Source organism: Gnatocerus cornutus, chromosome 6 (assembly GCF_029298725.1).
Source record: "Gnatocerus cornutus isolate USDA-ARS CGAHR chromosome 6, icGnaCorn1.1, whole genome shotgun sequence".
Lineage (NCBI taxonomy): Eukaryota > Metazoa > Arthropoda > Insecta > Coleoptera > Tenebrionidae > Gnatocerus > Gnatocerus cornutus.
The window spans coordinates 15,842,741-15,860,072 of record NC_142238.1 but is presented as its reverse complement, the minus strand read 5'-3'; the positions used below and the strand labels follow the sequence as shown (position 1 = coordinate 15,860,072).

The 17,332-nt window shown below is 36.8% G+C and overlaps 4 protein-coding genes across 5 annotated transcripts; 2 read left to right on the top strand and 2 right to left on the bottom strand.

The window, feature by feature from the left end:
• Window positions 1-542: 542 nt before the first annotated feature.
• On the bottom strand, window positions 543-7,008 carry ClpX (Caseinolytic protease chaperone subunit). 2 transcript variants are annotated; one of them, XM_088040000.1, is made up of 8 exons: window positions 6,613-7,008; window positions 4,456-4,856; window positions 4,278-4,410; window positions 1,965-2,135; window positions 1,496-1,917; window positions 1,284-1,451; window positions 1,016-1,237; window positions 543-969 (listed from the first exon to the last, which is right to left on the bottom strand). In XM_088040000.1, exons 1-8 carry the CDS (start codon window positions 6,683-6,685, stop codon window positions 790-792), a joined length of 1,770 nt encoding a protein of 589 aa, XP_087896126.1. In that variant the 5' UTR covers window positions 6,686-7,008; the 3' UTR covers window positions 543-789. The 2 variants fall into 2 exon arrangements, with proteins under 2 accessions (XP_087896126.1, XP_087896127.1); XM_088040001.1 differs by having other exon boundaries at window positions 1,965-2,117.
• A 65-nt stretch (window positions 7,009-7,073) lies between these two features.
• Window positions 7,074-7,896, bottom strand: LOC148173391 (protein YIPF5-like). Its single transcript, XM_088040007.1, has 2 exons — window positions 7,811-7,896; window positions 7,074-7,762 (listed from the first exon to the last, which is right to left on the bottom strand). Exons 1-2 carry the CDS (start codon window positions 7,893-7,895, stop codon window positions 7,134-7,136), a joined length of 714 nt encoding a protein of 237 aa, XP_087896133.1. The 5' UTR covers window position 7,896; the 3' UTR covers window positions 7,074-7,133.
• A 70-nt stretch (window positions 7,897-7,966) lies between these two features.
• Window positions 7,967-9,098, top strand: LOC148173390 (peptidyl-prolyl cis-trans isomerase-like). Its single transcript, XM_088040008.1, has 2 exons — window positions 7,967-8,131; window positions 8,436-9,098. Exons 1-2 carry the CDS (start codon window positions 8,063-8,065, stop codon window positions 8,859-8,861), a joined length of 495 nt encoding a protein of 164 aa, XP_087896134.1. The 5' UTR covers window positions 7,967-8,062; the 3' UTR covers window positions 8,862-9,098.
• Window positions 9,099-9,960: 862 nt separating this feature from the next.
• On the top strand, window positions 9,961-17,244 carry LOC148173389 (putative isocitrate dehydrogenase [NAD] subunit alpha, mitochondrial). The gene is made up of 6 exons (XM_088040005.1): window positions 9,961-10,106; window positions 15,725-15,898; window positions 15,947-16,125; window positions 16,171-16,386; window positions 16,433-16,682; window positions 16,728-17,244. The coding sequence occupies exons 1-6, from the start codon at window positions 10,080-10,082 to the stop codon at window positions 16,962-16,964; spliced, it is 1,083 nt and encodes a 360-aa protein (XP_087896131.1). The 5' UTR covers window positions 9,961-10,079; the 3' UTR covers window positions 16,965-17,244.
• The last annotated feature ends 88 nt before the right edge of the window (window positions 17,245-17,332 follow it).

Here is a 17,332-nt window from a genome sequence, read left to right as displayed (position 1 = left end):
TTAGAAAGTCAAACCTGTCGGCGACATCTTCTACGTTGACGGCTCAACCTAGTAGATTGTGACGTTGTGGGCACTGAAATCCTGCAGAATTCTAAAATCTGAAACGTATATGTTACATTATTTGAAATTACTGCCATTTTCTGTACTCTATCATAGTCACTGTGTGTAAACTCTGTCAAAATGAGCGACGACACCAAAAAACCCGAGATTGTCGAGAAATTGTAATTTTCCCAACCCCTTTCCCACACCCTAACGCAAAATTTCCAGAAACGATAAAATCATGACTTTCAACTTCTTCAGAGATTTGAACACAGCCCCAGGAGTCCACGCCGGGCTAAATCCTGTGTATTTAGGCATCAGGCAATCGCTCCACCACTTGCATAGAATGCACCTAGAGGTGAGGCTCATACTAAATTAGTGAACTCATGTGATTTCGTTTTCAGGCGCGACGACAAAAAATGCGCGAGCTGTTGATCCAGGACTTCCTGCGCGAAAGCAAAGAACTCGAGGAGGTTCAGTTCGGCTTCATTAACACACAGCCGTAGTAAAACAAAATTTATTGTAAATAAATATTCATGAACAACCTTGACTATGTACAGAATAATTCACCTCAAAATATCCTTTTTCTAGTAGGAACGACTACGATAAATTATATACACAACTGACATAAATAAAATAAAATCATAACTGTATTTTATGTCAGAATTACATTGGATTGTAGTCCAATAGCCTATAATAAAAAACGTTTCATATAGAAAGCCCAAGCGTGCTACTATCCGGAAGTAGTCATCATTGTTTTATTCTAATAGAAGTGTTAACATCGTCTTCTTCGCTCACTTCAGAAGTCGCTAAATCCGATCGTTTGTCGTAAACAGGACCACCTTCGCCCCTCACGTACTCTTCAGTCACATGAACTGCGTTGATTCCCGACCCAGGAACTTCAAACATTGGTTCCAAAAGAAGAGACTCCTGTAACAAGAAATTAGACAACGAACGAAGAACCAGAAGAACAGACCATGATGGCTCTAAGCCCGCGCGCTCCGGTCTTCCTCTCCATCGCTAAAGTCGCAATCGCATCCAACGCATCCGGAGTAAAAGTCAGCTCACACTGGTCCATCGCCAACAAGCGTTGGTACTGTGGCAGTAACGCGTTCTTAGGCTCCGTTAAAATCCGAACAAGCATGTTTTTATTGAGGCTGTGGAAAGGCACCAAGACCGGGAATCTTCCCACGAATTCCTGGAAACAACTTTAGGGGATTTCAAACGATTAGGGTGGTACCTACTGGAATCATCCCGAAATCTATGAGATCACGCGCTTGTACTAGTTTGAGAGCTGCATCTTTCTCCACGTTTTCCTCTTCGGCGGTCTGGGAAGACTGGTACAAAGTCGCTTGTTGGGACACTGCCCGACGACCCTGTCCACTCGAAACGGGGGCTCCGAACCCCAAATACTAAAACCAAATTAGAATGGCACCGCACATTTCGTACCACTCACGTTTTCATTGTTGCGCCTTTGAATTAACCTCTCCAAGCCGTTGTAAGCCCCACTCGCCACAAAAAGGATGTTTGTTGTATCCACTTGGATAGTCTCCCCTCGCAATTTCCTCGGAGAATTCCTCTCAGGGACGTTCACAACGGTCCCTTCCAACATCTTCAACATTCCTTGTTGCACCCCTTCACCGCCCACATCCCTCAACTGGTGGATTCCAGGCACGGCCCCAATCTTATCAACTTCATCCAAGAACACAATCCCGATTTGCGCCCTCTCGACGCTAAAACCAGCGTCTTGCAACAACTTTCCGATCACACTTTCTATATCTTCACCGACGTAACCAGCCTGAGTCAACGTCGTGCAGTCACAAATAGCGAAAGGAACATCTAAACATTGAGCTATAGTCTGCGCTAGCAGTGTTTTACCTGCAACAAAAAATTTAGAGGGGCGACAACGGGCGAAGGAGACTCACCAGAACCCGTCGGACCCAACAACAAAATATTGCTCTTCTCCAGCTTCAGCTCGTGGGTGGTCCTGTCGAGAATTTCAGAGCCCGAGTTTGAACCTCGCTGGGCCGAGTCCTGACCTGACATATTCGTGCCCATGGCGTTGCCGTGCCCCAATCCTGTTATATGAAGAAGATCTGCACAAGGCACCAACACGAGTTTGACAAAATTTCATCAAAGCCGGTTTAATGAAACTTCGCAATGCATCAAATTACGTACAACACTTTTTCCAACAGAGCTATTTCCACATCGGATGCGTTAATGGCTACGTTACCGTAGCAACATACAATTTTTTATTAATAACAAGTTGTGAAATGGTGGTATTTTACATTTCGCACGAATTGTGAACAAGGTTTTTTCTACAACCGCTTTTCGCATCTGTCATCATTGTTATTAGGTAAAAGTGCAATATATTGGATCAAGCGTTGTATGATACAATTAAAATAAGTTATTTATACCATAAATAACCATTTAACTTTTAACTGTTGTAAACGTATATGTATTTATATCAGAAAATGCAAATGATAAGAATTTGAAATTTTCCGGACAAAAGTAAGCGGATAAGACAAAATAAAAATTACGTGACACTTCCGGTTATGCCGGAAATGGCAGTCAACTTGCTTATTTTAAATAGAACACCCTATATTTTATTGCATTTTTGAATTCTACATATGTGCAAATTGAAGATCATTTTCTATATACCGTGCATACCTAAATTGTATTGTTTCTATTAGACCACCAAATTTGTTTACAAAAGATCCACATAAAATTGAATTGTCACCATTCCAAAGCATACTTAAAAAAATTGAAAACAAAAGAGTAAAAACACCTTGTCCAATACATAAAGTTAACGCAAAATTTTATTGTACGTTTGTATTGAGCTTATTTTCCAATTAAAAATCACTTTTGTTGTGTAATTTTTTTCACAAAATCAAGATATCTCTGAAATGGTTCAATTTAAGTACAGCACATTATACATAAAGTCATCCTTAATTTGGATGTAGAATCCGAAAATGCAATAATACAGGGTGATTTTTTAAAAACGGCAGGCGTAGAATTTTTATTTATGAACCGATTTCAAAAATTTAAAAAACAAATTAATATGGGTTTTAAATTTACTATAAACTGATGATTTTAAAATTTTTCTAAATGTCTTAGTATCTTTTGGGCGATACTCAACTTTCTTATTTTAAATTGGAACCCATATTTTTTTTTTCATAATTTGGAAGATATTAATTTTCTTGATTTAGAAATGTGTAATATGTTCTACTTTTACAAAAAATATTTAAAAAAAAATTATCAAAATTGAAAAAAAATAAGCAATAAAAGTTAATAAAATCTAGGTGCATGGTGTCAAATAAAAGAATGCCATTATTGTAATGTCAAAAAGCAGCAAATAACAGAAAGGATTGGCAATTTTTTTGAATTTATTAATAACAAAAGACAATAATAATTACAAATCAGGAAAAGAATCTACCTAATTTAATTAAAATACTGTTGAAACGCCATCCCGTTTTTTTCATTGCAGAATTGACACCTACGAGAAATGCATTGTGCATTGTAACGTGTAGCCCCATCTTGTTGAAAGAAAACTTGTTCTTTCTATTATTTGCTGCTTTTTGACATTACAATAACGATATTGTGTTATTTGACACCACGCACCTAGATTTTATTAACTTTTATTGCTTAAATTTTTTTCATTTTTGATATATTTTTTCAATATTTTTTGTAAAAGTAGAACATATTAGACATTTAGAAAAATTTTAAAATCATCAGTTTATAGAAAATTAAAAACCATTTAATTTGTTTTTAAAATTTTTGAAATCGGTACATAAATAAAAAATCTACAACGCCTACCGTTTTTAAAAAATCACCCTGTATATGGGGTGTTCCATTTTAAATAAATGACGAAATGAGCGGAAGTGTCACGAATACGTGAATATTGTCATTTGATTTGTCTTCTTCGCTTATATTTGTTCCCAAAATTTTAAATTCCCATTTTTTGTAGTTTATAACAGTTAAAGGGTTAATGAAATAAATGTTAATCATAATTGACGTTGGCATAATGAGGACAGCCAACTACTTGTTAAGTTTTTATAACAATTATTTTTAATTCACGTTTGTGCATTAGAACTAAAAAAAAACTTATAAGTATAATTAAAATTGAAACTAATTGATTATCCAGAGTAAATAGCCAATAAAAAGTGTTTTTTTCGTATTCGCACAAATTAAATAACTGTCATTGGAAGCAATTGTGATGCCAAAATTCCCCAAATTACCTCGATGCGTGACATTCTGGTGCAGCCCCTGTTCCATGATGGCAACATCCTGCCTGTTATTGCCGCCCCCTTGTCCATTAGGATTATTATTATAAATCCTCTTATAATGATTGTACACAGCCACTGATAATACCTAAAATCCTCCCTTAGTAAACAACCCCTTTCGATCCGCCCTCACCTTTTTCGCAAACTCCTGCCCCACGACATGCCTATTCAGATAATCGTAGATTTTCTTGGGTGGAGGCGGCGGCTTTCTGTAAAATCCCTGCTTGGAATCCACCCCCTCCTTCTTTTTACTATCAACTTCGCTCAAAACAACGAAGAAATGATGACACTTTTCACATTTCACGAATCTAGTCGAACTAACGAAAGTCTCTACATGAGTGCAAGGATCTCCGCATTTCGGACAAGAAAGCGTGTTCTTGTTCTTGCCGCCGCCACCGCTGTCTCCACTTGTGACTTCCTTGGATGGAGGTGGTGTTCCTGTAGGGGGCTCCCCGGAGCCGGCGGATTTCAATAAGACGAAACATGTGGAAAGGGGTTTGGTGTGTTGTTTGGCGTAGACGGCCGATAAAACACCTAAAAAGAGGAAGAAAACGACTGAAAATTGGCAACGGAGGTGATAAATACAAGGCTCCTCCAAATGGACGAGCGCCAACGACGCACAAAGCGACAAGACCACTACAGTGGTTGATTCTAAAATCTTGTAAAATATGACAGGCATCAATAAAAGTGATCTATTCCTGTCTGATGGTCGGTTTTAGTTGAATGGAAAAGTGTGGGGTGATGTCAGTACCTGTCATAAGTAACAAAATTTAAGAATCAAGTACTGTGGTGGTTTCGTCCTTTTGGGCTGTTAGGACCCCCATTAAGTCATAAACACGGTATTTGGTGCCGGCTACAGTACATGCCTTTAAATTGCTCGAATTTACTGAAATTAACACTTAAGGTCTACAAGGTGCGACCTTGCGTGCGTGATCTAAATGGAGAAGCCTTGAAATTGTGCTGCTGCAAGAACGGAGGTACAGATTTTGGAAGATTCAAAACTTCTAATGTCTTTAGTTTTGTTTTGATTCAATCATTTTTACTCCTACAAGGTTGGTAACCTACTTTATTTATTTATTGTTGTTGCACAATTGGTGGCTTTGCAAAGTTCCAAAAGACGTAAACTTGCAATTAAATTATCGTTTCAAACAAAAAAAAAACAAAGTTACGTAATAATTACTCAATTAATTAATTTTTCGAAATTGAAAGTGCGCCAGAATTATTTTGTATTTGATGGGGCCACCTTGAAATATCTATGTCGAAATAATTTTATAGCATTTTAATTCCATTAATCTAAAGTCGACAATAAAACTTCACTGTGGCATTATAAGACTGATAAACAACGAGAAAAAATTGGCTTCCACAGCCAACGGAATTGGACAAAAGTAAAAAAAACTACGTTTTTGCAAATGGTCCTCAAAACCCATTTAAAAAGTTGATATGTGTTGTAGATCTTGACACAGAAAAAAACAACAATATAAAAACTGGTTCATCAAATACTTGAGCAAAAGTACTTAAGTCTAATTGAATTTTAAGTGTGGTGTTAAACTAGCGAAATTACTACCAATTTTGAATACAAAACGTTTAATTTAGTATAGTGTGCTTAAAACAATTGGGGCCGCCTATAATAACTGAACTTTATGTCATTCCTTTAATAAAAATATCCCAGGAATTTTAATGGGGTTAAAATATTGGTATCTTGATTGTGACCACTTTTAGATATAAAATAAGTAAACTAAGATAAACACCTCAAAAAAACAAACAATCCAAAAATGTGACTTCGCAAAAATGATAAAAACTGACATATTCAAACATTTCACTACTTTTAAGCACACAAAACTGCCAAGTAATGAAAAAAAAATTGCAAATCAAGAAGGCCAAAGGTGACTTTAAGGGACAGTTGTCAAACTTTGCAGTTTATTTAATTGAACAGCCTGTATGTTTATTATGTTAGAAGTTGAGAGTATCGACCATCGCGTATTATAGTGACACTAAATCATTTATTGATAACCTATAATAAGAACAACATGATCAAAAGTTTGATAATAACAAAAGAATGAAACAAAGCCTGCTTAACAACAACCAAATAGTAAACAATTTCGGGGCCTCCTGAATGAAAAAAAGAATCGAAATAAACACCAAAGACCAAAATTAAAAGACAAGATACAATTTGAAGGTTATTTTTAGTCTCTTTCGAGAGTGTTAAAACTGCGATAAACATGGGAATTTACGATAAATGTGACCATTGATTGGTTTTCCCCATGAAATTGCCAAATAAGTTAAAACTTACCTTGATGTAGCTTAGTTGACCGAACAGCCTGTGCAAGTTTTGCCACCGTAATTCCACACCGCACACTCGTCATTCTGTTTACTCTTTCGCTGAATTAAGTCTTCACTTTCACAACGTTCATCCACGTCCAAGTGCAAATAAAAGTAAATTAAATTTGTATATAAACCTCCAATAAACCTTGATGAGATGTCAAGGTCTGAATGTCATGACGCAATGAACGAAAAATCACAGTTTCTTTCAATTATTTAACTGACTAAAGAATCACAGTCGGTGGAAATTCACGAGATTTTTACTACGTTTTGAGATGGGGACACTGAAATTTGAACTAAAAAATTTCGACGTATTAACCAGCCATTTTTAGCTGGGAAATGTTTACTTTTTACGCGAAATTTTGACAGAAGTGGATGACCGATGACGTTTCATTTTGGGCGACACCTAGCGAAAATAAAACAAACTACAAATACAGTTTTCTGTACCAAAAAATTTTAATTTTTGTTTAAATAATTTTGCGGTAAAATAACTTAAAAGATTACTAAAAGGACGTACACTGCGGACACTAGGGCACAAGGATAAGCAATCAAGGGCTGTTGTTCCTTATCTCCGGAAATAGCAATGAAGAGTCTGGAAGCGGAAACACTGGACCAAACTACTGATAATGTCGCCAGAACCCCACCAAATAGCCCACTTAAAGACAGGAATACCCCCAAAATCGATAACGCAACTATGGGGATAAGACTGTAGCCCAAAACGCTAGCCACTGCTGTTAAGCTAAAAGAGCTCTGAGAAGTCATTAGAGTCAACAGAGAGTACATTAGCAAACAAGACACAACAGAGATGCCATAAATGTACCCAAAATGGGCCTTATTCCCCGATAAAAACAAGCAAACTGCGAAAATCAGATAGAAAAAGACCGGCCCTGCTAAATCCGGGTCTTTGTTCAAATAATCGGCGTCATCTGTGAGTCCGTGACTCTTAAAAGGGTTCAACACTGCCATCATCTTCTGTACAATTCTATCTGGATAAATTTCCAGTTCCTCTAAAAGTGGGGGCTCCTCTTCAAATTCCGGGTTGTGGAACGACGCCGAATCGTACATGGAGGAGACGTCGGCGGGTGGAATTTGCCCCCCATAGTCATCGAGGGTATTAAAGTCTAAAAAGGGCGTAGTCCTGACTCGTGTAAACACCCCAAAAAACTTACCCAAGGGCTGGTTCTGAAATTGGTTATAATCTTCGTAGTAGTTCGAAAAGTTGTCTTGTTGTTGCCAATTATACCTGTCGTTCATTTTAGTGGTTCGGCGGCTTTTTTTGACTCCTTTTTGAAATTCTAACCTCAGAAATCGAGTGTCAAACTGTGATCTGTCAGTGCTGTCAAACTGTCATCTGTCAGTTCTGTCAAACTGTTCTGCGTAAGTCTGACTTGTCTTCGCTTTTTTGGCAATTTTGCAAGAAAATGGGGCTCCCAAGAGTATTTTTCGACATGACCGCCGACGGGACACCTATGGGGCGCATTGTGATTGAGGTAAGTCCGAAAAACGCGCTCAAAGTGGTATTTCAGGCGGATTTTAATAGTCACCATGCGTGTTTGCATGTCACCGGTTTCCTTAACGGAAAATTTCGTGATTTCCTGCAAGTCCTGCTCCCCCCACGTTGCATGTTCGGTTAAAAACGCGCAATTATGGCGAAGCCCCTCCTTAGTATTAAAGAATTTTGAGGATTTCCGCGTCGTTCCCGAAAAATCCGGGCGTCATTTTTGCCGCCTCATTGTAACGGGATCCTTTAATGGCTGAAATCCGTGATGTAATGACATCCCGTCCATTTTCTAGCTCCGAAATGACGTGGTTCCCAAAACCGCGGAGAACTTCCGGGCTTTGTGTACCGGAGAACAGGGCTTCGGGTACAAAGGCTCCACATTCCACCGCATCATTCCCAATTTCATGTGCCAAGGAGGCGATTTTACCAACCACAACGGCACCGGCGGCAAATCCATTTACGGCAACAAGTTCGCCGATGAGAACTTCACCCTGAAGCACACCGGCTTCGGAGTTCTCTCCATGGCGAACGCTGGGCCTGATACCAACGGCTCCCAGTTCTTCATTACCACCGTGAAAACTTCCTGGTTGGACAACAAACACGTCGTTTTCGGCAACATTGTCGAGGGGATGGACGTTGTGAAGAAAATCGAAGCGATGGGCTCCCAATCCGGCAAACCGTCGAAAAAAGTTGTGGTCGCCGATTGCGGCCAATTGTAAATTTAAACAACTTTTTTTTAATATGTAAGTTTACAGATACACCCAAGGTTTACATTTTTCTGCCCGTCATTCCAACTAGATTGGTGTATCGTGTATTCAAAATAAATTTCCAGTAGGATTTGTGATCAATTCTCAAAGTGTTTGCCACTAATTATTTAGTGAGTGTCTGCATTTACATTTCTACTTTAAATATTCATTGGAGGAGTTGTAACTGAATAACAATAAATCTCAAACATAGCCATGATTTTTTATTTTTACATTGAGGGTCAAAAGTAACTACATCTCTCATTGATGGAACTACTGCTGGGACGTCATAACTAATCTTAACTAGGGATTAACAATTGAAGGTGTGGTTACAGTCAAGAGTAAAAGTAACTGCCTTTGTCACCCTCGGGGCACTCTAGCAACTAATTTGATTGGCGGAAAACGGTCACATGATGAGTTTTTCATCGAAATTAAAGAATCTCGAACATGACCATGATTTTTTTATTTTTACATTGAGGGTCAAAAGTAACCACCCCAATCATTGATTAAACTATTGCTGGGACGTCATAACTACTCCTAACTAGGGAATTAACAATTAAAGGTGCCGTTACAGTCAAGAGTTCAACGACTAATTTGATTGGCGGAAAACGGTCACATTAGTTTTTGATCGAAATTGAAGATTAAATTTCGCTCGTGTAAACAGATCCGCTTCCAATTTTAGACCGTCACTGTAACAGGATGTCAAAACAATTAATTTAATAGGAAAACTTTTAATTAGTTATTCAGAACGAGTAGAAGATAAGTGATAACAAGAGTTGTGTCATGGAATTATTCGAGGTAACGAAGATTTGATAACTTGACCTTGTCGCAACAATGATATTTGAATGCGACCTTTTGATTAGTGGTGGCAAATGTCAAACCGCCAGATTCGAATTTTTCTACAAATTACCATTTTTTTGATCTCCTTTCGATTTACCACAGCAAAAGGCATCACCCCTGAATTATCGCGTCAAAAAAAATCGATTTCATCACGCACGTCAGCACGAAAGTCACTTAAAAAGTAAATTTTCCGGGACTTTTGAAAGCACTTCTTGGATTTTTCTGACATCGTTCGTTTTGAAGTTATCAAAAGTTCGATTTGCGCACACAGCCTGCGCAGTATGTGAAGCCCAACTCCGGGGTTAGGAGGGTGTTGTTAACTAGCTGTCACAAAAATAAATTGGGAAGATTGAAATGGCAGCAAGAATTTTGAAAAACATCGTAAGTGAACTTTTTATCTAATCTTTTTGCCCCGATTGAAAATCCGGTAATGTTGCGTTTTCGCCCCCCGAGAAATGCGCATGTGTAGAGCAACAGCGATTTAGTCCGAACCATTCCCATGGTTGCCAAATTGTTTGGACGAGGATCGCGGTTATAATGGGTTGCCTAATTGGAAGGCTGTTATTGCTTATTTTAGCCGAAATAAACAAAGTTGTAGAAACGGTTGATGGAGATGGAAATAGATTTTGGAAGTGAAAATTTCACATTTTTTGCAATCATAAGAACTCAAGCGTAAAACATTTCGGTACCACAAATTGTATTGCAATTTCAAATTATGTTGCTTTGACTACAGCTTAGAGATATTAATAAATAATACTTTATTGTTCTATTACTAAGGAAATTTGCTTACAATCAAATTGCAAATTGTAAATCGAGATGTTTTTTAATTTCCTTAAAAAAAACGTTTTATAAATGATTTTCAGACAAAAAGAAAATGGTAGAAAAGGTCTAAATGTAAAATCGGTAATTGAAAAATAAGAACACTTCAAAAATTTTATTTAATTTAGAGGATATGCATCTTTGACAGACAATATAAAACGGCCAAAAATATTTTGGCCTCTAAATTTATTCCGCCACATAAATTCATGTAAATATGATGTAAAAAGGACCTGGGATGTACCAAATTGCCGCCGCAATTTGCGTTTGGCACGCATCCACATATTTTCAACATTTTGGGTATGAATTTCCCGGTTGTAAGGGTCTACGAAGTTTTCGTCATGAATGATAACCTGGTGTTCATAAATATTCCCAAGATCTCTTTCGATGGTGGCATATGGCCTCCAGCCGTCGGTGACGATGATGGTGCCGGGTAGGACCATTCTGGGAAAGAAAAATAATTTTGAAAATATATGTTTTTGGTAATATGTAATACGTTATAATAAAACAAAATAAAATACGTATTTAGCTATTACAAATAGAATGGAAGTGAATACTTGTGTCTAGTACATCCAAATTGAAAACTAAGTGGGTACATATTATTGATATTAAAAAAAAATTTAAAAAAAGTTTGTCCGATTAATATAAAAAACAATTTGCTTTCATTGACACTCCTTTAGGTTAATATTTTTTTTAAATATGTGCTTGTATTAACACCAATTATATTATTATTACTTCTATTAAAGTAGTAATTAACCTTTGTATGATTGCTAGAAGTGTATTCCTAGTCCTATCCGGCACCTCCACCAAAAAACACTTTCCACTGCCCCTTTCTATACCACCGAAAACCCAGTGCCCTTCCCGCCACTGGCCTCGGTGGTATTTACGATGAAAAAATTTGGATTCGTCTATTTCAACGACCTGTAAACGGAATATGTGAGATTATTGTATAATTATGAAACTTTTGTACTATGTGCATAAGTATTATATCTATTTACCTTAGAAAATCCTTCCTCTGTTAATCCTCCAATTTCTTCCGGGTTTTCTTCCAGGTGCTGTTCACAAATTTCCCGGAAGAAATTGCACCAATCCACCCGCGAATGTGTGGCCCCTCTTCCGATCCTCGCCTCATGAGCAATTTGCTTTTGCAAATAGTCTTGTGACCAACCGTACAACATTTTTAAAATTTGTACGAAAGATAAATGACTATAAGAAAAAAAAGAGTCAGCTCTGATGCTTCCGGATTTGCCACATCGTCTGCATTTCCACTGGAAGCCATCTTTGGTCTTTTGTTTTTGTACAAATGACATTTGGATTAGGCATGTTGGACATATGGAGGTGTTTTTTAAAAGCCTTCTCCGTGCAAGCCACTGGATGGCCTCCAAATTCCCTTCAAACGCAAACGTACCAAAATCGGGATCTTCCCTTAAAATTTGGTCCTCCGTTAAAAATTCTGCTGGATCCACAATATTCTGTGGAGCAAATCTTCTTCCAGCTAAAAAATGTCGAAAATAAAATAAATGTAGTCAAATATATAATCAAATAACTTACCAGCCATTTTAACTTTGTTTAAAAAAATCCAACAAAAAAGAGAGATAATAAAAGGAAATAATAAGAGAAAAGTAAGTAATAGGAAAGAAGAAAATAATAATAAGAAAAGTGCACTAAATATATTAAAGGTAAATAGATGTAATAACTAAAATTAAAATACACTAGATTTCTAAAACTATTCTAATATTAACACTATCGCTATAAAAACTATTCGAAAACACTACTACCAAGAAAAAAACTAACACTATTAAAAACTAACTGCAAAACATTATATAACTATTACAAAAAACTAAAATAAACTCAAAAATTTTAGGATGCGATCTAATGCAAGGAACAAAATAGAGTAACAAGATCAGAGAGTGAACATTTCAAAAGTATAATATGAAGTTTCTCTAGAGTGGGGGAGGATTCTACCCCTTTACGCATATACAACCTTAATTATAAGTAGAAATAGTTTTAAAAAGTATTGGTGCAAAATCATTTATACACAGCGCCGGAAAAATTAACGCAAAATTTGAAAATTTATTTTTTTTTGTAAATATGTTCTTTTTCTTAATCTGGTTCCTGATACAAGTTTATTAAAGCAATTTGGACAATTTAAAATCAAAACTCTTTTAAAAATTTACACTTCTTGCAAGAATTACAAAAACAAAAGTGTGGATCGCTGTGATTTTTACCTCAAGTTTTACAGTTAGCCTTGATGGTGTTTTACCTCCTCGAATACTGATAATAAATCAGTATTCTTCGTAGCTTACAGCCAATTAAATTTCTGACTTCTTACTTGGCAATTTTTTTTCACATTTGTCTTAAATCAGGAAATGAAACTAAAAGGATTGCAAAATGCTGTTGCATCAGTTTAATTTGCATTTTTGGATTATCCTATAAACACTCTTTCAAATTAAAGTCCTGTTAAGTTGGCGCAAATCGTCAATAAAAATTAAAATGAGTAAGTCGATTTTGGCGTTATTTTTGCGGGACAGTGCAATGTATTTATAAAATTTTATTTAAATAAAATAAATTCGAGATATTTTTTTCACAAAAAAGTTTAGTCCACAAGTTCGCAAATGTCTAAAAATATTATTATTATATAATTGTGTTTAAAGTCTGAGGAAGAAATTATGTTTTATCAAGTTTATTTTCAAATTCATCAAATTTGGAAACTACGAAACTACGTTTATACCAAACTGTCAACATCTTATGTCACAAATGTCAACTATTCTTTAGTTCACTTTAGATTGTAACAAAAGTCTTACTTAGACGCCTTTTCAATGTTAATTAACGATGTGAAACACGCTAGCGTTAAGCAAAATTAAATTTCATAATTATTAATGAAGTGACTTATGAAAATTTTGTGTAAACGTTTGCAACTGTTCCATCACAATTTTGAAAACTAACTTGATAAAACAGCGTTATTTTCTCAAATTTTAAACCCAATTTGCATTAGACTTAAAATAAAAACTAATTGTGAGAAATTGAATTTGCAAGTATTTCCGGTAAAAAGGACTAAAAAGGAATTCTTAGGCAAACGAACCGTCATGAAAAACAATTTTTTGCCTCAGATTGTAAAGCTTGATCAACCATGAACGTATTCAAAATTGCAAATTTTTATTTTTGAAGTTAAAGATGATTGTAAGAATGACCATAAGTGATGCCGGATCATTTATATGTGACTGTCACAAAACAACAGGGTGACAGAAATGAAATGAATGTTTTTGTTTTGAGGTGAGATGAATATATAATCGATAAATCTCATTACAGAAATCGTGTGACAAAAATTGTGTTGATCAGTGTAATTTATTTACTTTTGAGGTTGTATCTTTTGGATGAACACAGTTTTTTGGTTCTAATAAATAATAATACTAGTCAACAAAGTTTAGTTCTGAAGAAATGAAAGTACCTATGTAGAATAGCGCCCTGGGTCCTTTTACTACATCACGTCTGAATTTGAACATATTTTTGAAAAATGTTTTTCATTTTTTCATGTTCTGCTTGCTGTATAGATATTTATTTTCTTTGGAATATCTTGAGTAATTTAATTTTTGCATGAGTGTTTTAGAAAGCCAATTATTAGCTGAGCTTTCCGACGACTTCATTGCTAGGATAAGTAGTTTCCATGGTATTTGAATAGTGATTTGTGGACCCCCTGGTCCTTTCTTAAAGACCGCGTGATGGGACATTTGGTATAAATAGGGCGTTGCTAATTGGGATTCTTGAAACTCTTCAATGTGTCCCAAACTTGAGGATTTGGACATATGCGTTATTGAAGTTTGTGTCTGTTGGCACCCTTTTTTATAAAGCGTAAAATTGTCGCTGTACCGTTCTGCAAGAATCACTCAAAGTGTCTATTTTAAAGGGTAAACTAACTGTAAATTTCCCGCTTGTTGTTCTTGTCGTGCTTTCGCAGAAATAACGTTAGGAATCCCGCTGTTCGTGAGAGCAATCTGAATTCTTAATTTCGGTCCCTCTTCCTGTTCCCAAAATGTTGTCATTCTTGTTTGTTTTCAAAAAATGAAACATTACTTACCGCCAACTTTGGTGCGAAATTTTATAGTAATTTTAAGTTAATTATGTTTGAGCGGTGTAATCACTTTCGTTTTAAAAACAAAACGTTTAACATTTGTATGGCCAATTTACACAATAATTTTATGAAATTAAATTAATCTTGCAACTAATTTGACGATTGATGACATATGATTGGCGGAAAAATAATCACATGTCACTTTAACGTGATGATAAGTATTTAATAAAAAATTAAAGATTTATATTTTCTGTAAAACAGCCCATAAAGTCATAAACTACTTAATTTAAAAATTAAATTAAAAAGATGGTATTTTTGAAAAGGCATAACTTGCGGTTAACATAAAACATAAACTTGAGGAGACTACACAACAGTTTTTAGAATTCCAAAATCTTGTTCCGCAGTGTTATTTATTCTTATCCCTGTTAATCAAATATAATGAAACAAATTTTTAAAGTGAGCTTATTTGCATTTCAATATTTTTTTATTATTTCATTAACAGTTAACATTTTCTTCTCATTTTCTATTTATGCAAAAGTACCTGATGGTTTCAGTGAAATGAATATTATGCGTCAGGTGCGTTTCTCCTAAATCCTAAATGCACATATTCACATAATCTTTTCAGCATCTCCAACTTTTAATTATTATAAGACCAGGGGGAATAACAAAGGTTTCGTAGAAAATATCATTTAATTATTACATTATTAGGCATGAAGTCACACTCCGTTCTTGCTAAAGAAATAATTTTTAGGCAACCCATTATACAGTTATATCCTTAAAATCTAAAATTCAAACGATTTGGCAACAGTGTGTGCCGTCTCTAGCCGAACCGCTGTCGAAAATGTCAACTGTCACTTTCAGGGGGCGAAAACGCAACATTACCGAAAATCCTTCTAATTTTTGTAATCACGTGCATGCGACTTCTTAATCCTCATTATGGCAAAGCCCTCCCAGTCTGTGTTAAATCTTTTAAATTTCTTTCCGCGAGTGGCGAAGTTAATTGCGCAATTAACTAATAAGGAAATTACGGAAAAAAGCGTCGTAAGTAGTTATATAACTCAAGTTTGACACTTCCACTTTGAGGTTAGATTATATCACATGTTGCGAATTCCAGACTGGTGCTTCTAAAAGAACTGTGGGCTCAAGACTCTTCAGTAGTGAACTGAGAAAATGCACGATTATCCCAGGCGATGGAATCGGTCCGGAGATTTCCGCCGCCGTTCAGAAGATTTTCGCGGCTGCCAAAGTGCCCATTGAATGGGAGTCTGTGGATGTCACCCCCGTGCGGGTAAGCATTGTCATGACTTCTTCACCCTTAAACTAACAAGATTGGTAGGGACCTGATGGGAAATTCGGAATTCCGCAATCGGCTATTGATTCCGTCAACCGTAACAAGATTGGTTTGAAAGGGCCTTTGATGACTCCAGTCGGGAAAGGGCATAGATCCCTTAATTTAGCCCTGAGAAAAGAGTTCAACTTGTACGCTAACGTGAGACCTTGCCGCAGCTTAGAAGGGTGAGTCGCCCCCTTGATTATCACTGCTTCAACTGTTTGTTTTAGGTACAAAACTCTGTACGACCACGTGGACGTCGTGACCATCAGAGAGAACACTGAAGGCGAATACTCAGGGATTGAGCACGAGATCGTCGACGGCGTCGTCCAAAGTATAAAACTCATCACGGAAGAAGCCTCTCTCCGCGTTGCCGAATTCGCTTTCCAATACACCAAAGAAAACAACAGACGCAAAGTCACCGCAGTCCACAAAGCGAACATCATGTTAGTACTCACACCCACCGACAGCCCCCTTTCATTTTTGTTGTAGGCGCATGTCCGACGGTCTCTTCTTGCGTTGTTGCCGCGAAATGGCGGAAAAGTACCCCGACGTGAAATTCGAGGAGAAATATCTCGACACTGTTTGCCTGAACATGGTGCAGGACCCCCATCAATACGACGTCCTCGTCATGCCGAATTTGTACGGCGATATCTTGTCGGATATGTGCGCCGGGCTCGTGGGGGGTTTGGGGCTCACGCCGTCAGGGAACATCGGGCTCAACGGCGCTCTTTTCGAATCTGTAAGTCAGTTGAAAGGGGTAGCATTGTTTAAAGGTGGTTTCTAGGTGCACGGCACAGCCCCCGACATCGCCGGGAAAGATCTTGCGAACCCCACAGCTCTCCTTCTATCTGCAGTGATGATGTTGAAACACATGAATCTGACCAAATACGCGGACGTCATCGAATGCGCTTGTTTTGATACAATCAGAGAAGCGAAATTTCTCACTGGGGATCTGGGGGGCAAAGCCAAGTGCTCCGAATTCACCAACGCAATTTGTGAGAAAGTTGCCGCAGCCTCGTAAATTGCTCCAGTTATGTAGATACAGCGCCCACGTGTACATATAAGATTTTTGCTATTTGTTGTCATAGACTTTACTGTAAATATTTGCTTTAAAAGTAAATTTTATTTATTCTAAATTAATTCGGCTAGTAGACTCAGAAGTCCAGTATTAAAGCTTTTATTCCCAGTGACACTCAACAAACATAGTTGAACTTTTGTGGTAGAATGAATGGGAAGCAAAGAACGCTAGATCTGCCAGGAGCAGTTTTACAAGAAAATAAATCAAATTTCAAAAATTTAAATTGAAGTTTTTGTTGATCCTAATAGTATATTGCAGCACAAGGAAGTGAAATGGTTTTTTGTCTAGCGAGAGGAATTTAACTACCGAGA